The sequence below is a fragment of the Colobus angolensis genome, unplaced genomic scaffold (assembly GCF_000951035.1).
Source record: "Colobus angolensis palliatus isolate OR3802 unplaced genomic scaffold, Cang.pa_1.0 Scaffold97, whole genome shotgun sequence".
Lineage (NCBI taxonomy): Eukaryota > Metazoa > Chordata > Mammalia > Primates > Cercopithecidae > Colobus > Colobus angolensis.
Window position 1 is genome coordinate 591979 of NW_012123709.1, and position 3702 is coordinate 595680.

Sequence of the window (3702 nt, forward strand, 5' to 3'; positions counted from 1 at the left end):
TTCAGACCAGGTGGTCTAATTACAAATAGCAACCTCTTTCCCTTCTGCCCCCACAACCTGCACGCTTTGCTCTCCAAACTTACAATGTCTAGTTCATCCACCTCACACAGGAATTGAGGTGGCAATGTGATGAACTTCCTGATGACTTCCAGAGCCGGGCTGCATGCTGAGGAAGACTGCATTCCAAGCAGTCAAGCTCAATTTGCTAGAGGAGACAGTAAACATCCACGGTGCCCACCTCACTTCCTCTCTTTTCAAAGAAAACTTCAGCCTAGTCGAAGCGTACATGTCAGCAAAAGCACGCGGCTCACCTGGAAGTGGCCGATCTTCTGGCCAAAGGCTTCCCTCACGTGCAGGTAGGGAATGGTGTGGTCCAGGACCGCTTGCATGAGCCTGTCAGAAAGGAGAAAGGTCCTATGGGCACCTCCTCATCCCACCACTGGGCGTGGTGGCAAAATGCTAGCGTGGGAAGGCCGGAGTCCCAGGGAGGAGAAAAGCAGCCTCAGAAAGTGTAGCCGCAGTTATGGCACTGACTGACCAGAGGTGCAGGGGTGTGACAGCCCAGGTGTCGTTCCACAGCCGAGTAAGCCACCCTGCTCCTCAGGCCTTTGGTCTGTCACTTAATGATATTTCCCTGCTGTGGGAAGAAATTCAACATGGGAGGAGGTGGTTCTTTTTGTCTCCCAGGAGAGTGCAGGGCCAGGAGGCAGCTCCCTTTGGCCCCCAAGGGGAAGGATGCTGCTGCTCACGGTGGGCCACCGGCCAAGAAGGCCGACAGAGCCCAGCTTCCCCCAAGCCTCACACTTACCCGAGAGGCCCCCCGGCCAGCACCAGCCGCTCCAGGTCCAGCCCACTCATCAGCACGTAGACACCCTTATTCTCGTGGCCCAGGATGTTGGCAGCTGCCAGGATAAGTGCAGGTCAGAGGGAGAGAGCTGTCCACAGCCTCCTCACTTTTATCAAAGGTACTAGATTTGGAAACATGGCTCTCAAGTAAGGCACTAAAATATGTCACTTGACCTTTATTCAACCAAGGTTCCAGGTAAAAGAAAACAATCAAGTGAAGCCCTTCCAGTCAGAAGTGGAGCTGCCAGGACCCCACTCCATCCACAAGGCCAACCACAAAGCCCAGTGTTGTTAGATCTTTCCCTTCCCTCTCTGGACTCCCTTGGATGGGAAAGAAGAAAAGTTAATTGGTCTAGAAGTCACCCAATCCCTCCCTGACTCTTTCTACACAGGCACCTATAAAGAAACCAGAGAGTTACTCTTTGCTCCAGGTGGAGTCAGCTCTGGTCCAGTGTCACCTCCCTGCAGGGTAGTCCACGAAAGCTTCTTTGTCCAGGAGACAGGCCATTCAGAGATAGTAACAGAAGCTGCTGAGCACCTCTCCACCCAGTAAGCCAGACTGGATGGCCTTGGGAGGTGTGGGCACGAAAATGAGTTGACACCACTGACCTGCCTTTAATGCTAGCTGAATTTTTTCCTGTCAACAAAGGAGCTGCACAGGTTCCCCTCCCTGGATGCTCCCTGTAATTAAAGCACACTTTTTTGGGCTGTCAGTGATAGGCATGGTATATGGCTGAGGCAGACAGCAAACCTAACTGGTGATCAAATCCATGCCCCTGGCCAGGCGCGGTGGCTCAGGCCTATAATCCTGGCACTTTGGGAGGCTGAGACAGGTGGATCACCTGAGGTCAGGAGTTGAAGAGCAGCCTGGCCAACATGGTAAAACCCCATCTGTCTACTAAAAATATAAAATTAGCTGGGCGTGGTGGTGTGTGCCTGTCATCCCAGCTACTCAGAAGGCTGAGACAGGAGAATCACTTGAACCCAGGGCGCAGAGGTTGCAGTGAGCTGAGATCGCACCATTGCACTCCAGCCTGGGCAACAAGAGTGACACTCCATCTCAAAAAAACAAAAAAAAATTAGCTGGGCAGGGTGGTGCCTGCCCATAATCCCAGCTACTCGGGAGGCTGAGGCATGAGAATCATTGGAACCTGGAAGGTGGAGGCTGCAGTGAGCCGAGATTACGCCACTGCACTCTAGCCTAGGTGACAGAGCCAAGACTCCTTCTCAAAAAAAAAAAAAAAAAACCCAAACAACAAATCCATGCCCCTGGTCTGGTTAGTACATGATGGCTGCGCTGGCTCTCCCACAGTGCTCCATCATGTCACATTTCAGTTACACCTCGGGGGAGAAAATACTCATACTCAAACAGAACTGCCTTCTCTTCACTGAGTCTGGTTTCCATCAGTGGATTCAGATTTTTTTTTTCTTAGCATCATTAATGCTAAAAATGAATAACTCATTTTTAAATTTTTTTACAAAAATATGAGTTAATGAGTTACTTACATGCAGTCGACGGGCAAAAGTACCGGAAGACTGAAGGACATCAGTGGGAAAGGGTAGGTCTGACCCTTCTCTGGCTACTGAGTACAGACTCTATGCGGAGCGTGTGATGCCAGTCAGGCATGCCGCTGCAGGGCCCTGGACAGGAAGGAGCGCTGTCCCGCAGCCCCAGCTCACAGCCTAGCCACGTGTCACTGAAGAGCTAACAATGCCAAGCCTGTCTAACCCAGAGGCTTTCTCAGCTTGAGAACAGCCAGATCAACCTGGAAGGGGGTCAGGAGAGGGGCTCCCCAATTCTCGGTGCTACTTACCAGGAACCTTACAGTCTTCAAAGATTAGCTCACAGGTGTTAGAGCCCCTCATCCCCAGCTTGTCCAGCTTCTTAGAGGTGCTAAAGCCAGGCATACCCTTTACAGGAATCAAAAGGCAGTCCTGGTTACAGCTTAGCCCCAAGGGGGCCTGGTAAAGGAAAGGCCCCTGGGAAGAAGGCACCCACCTTCCTGTTGAGTCCCTGTACCTGCACAGCATGGCAGCATCCCAGTCCCATGCTCCCCCCAGGTCCTTCCGGTGCTAACGTCCCAGACGGATCCCAGCCTCCTCTGCCACTAGCTTGTGTTCTCCCCAGTTCTCAAGGGGACAGTTCTTTCTCAACGATATGCTCGTTCTCTGAGCCCTCCTGACCCCCCTGGCCTTATTTCCCTCCCCCAGGGGACATTACTTCCAAGACACTGTCACCAGCCCTGTCAGTTCCCTTATCCTCTGTTTTCTCCTGTCTGTACCCAAAGGGATCCCACTAGGGCTGAACTGAGCCCTCTGTGCTTTGACCTGCACTACTGGATTGCAGCATGTTTTGGTAAGTGCCCAGCAGAGTGCTGTAACATGCTGCCCTTCAACCTATAATGAGGAGGGCGTCACGCAACCTTGAGATTTCCAATCTCAGCCAGGTCCCTACTGCTCCAACTCTAGACAGCTACTTTCCCCTGCTCTATGGAGGGTACCACAAACCTTTACAATACTCGCTCGTGAAACTCTCTGCCAACTCCCCCACCCGTGGCCCCAGCCCTCACAGGGCCCCTGGCTTCCTCCTCATGATCGTTAGGCAGGTGGTTCCTGCACCATCACCCGTAACCCATCCTTCTCTCTCCTGTCCCCGCTCACCATTGTGTTCTGCCCACTCATTCCCAGACGCCTCAATTTCTCCCTGTATTTTCCTTTTTCTTCCCTTTTTTTTTTCTTTTTTTTTTTTTTTTTTTTTTTTTTGCCCAGGCTGGAGTGCAGTGGTGCGATCTCCACTCACTGCAAGCTCCGCCTCCCGGGTTCACGCCATTCTCCTGCCTCCGCCTCCCGAGTAGC

General features: G+C 52.4%; 1 protein-coding gene across 2 annotated transcripts in view; it reads right to left on the bottom strand.

The window, feature by feature from the left end:
* IVD (isovaleryl-CoA dehydrogenase) overlaps positions 1 to 3702 on the bottom strand; it is a 14991-nt gene that overhangs the window by 4579 nt on the left and 6710 nt on the right. For both annotated transcript variants that reach the window (XM_011932623.1, XM_011932624.1), the window contains 3 exons: positions 2661 to 2757; positions 809 to 902; positions 312 to 393 (listed from right to left, as the gene is read on the bottom strand). In XM_011932623.1, coding sequence (XP_011788013.1) covers positions 312 to 393; positions 809 to 902; positions 2661 to 2757 — 273 coding nt within the window. The remainder of the gene's footprint in view (positions 1 to 311; positions 394 to 808; positions 903 to 2660; positions 2758 to 3702) is intronic.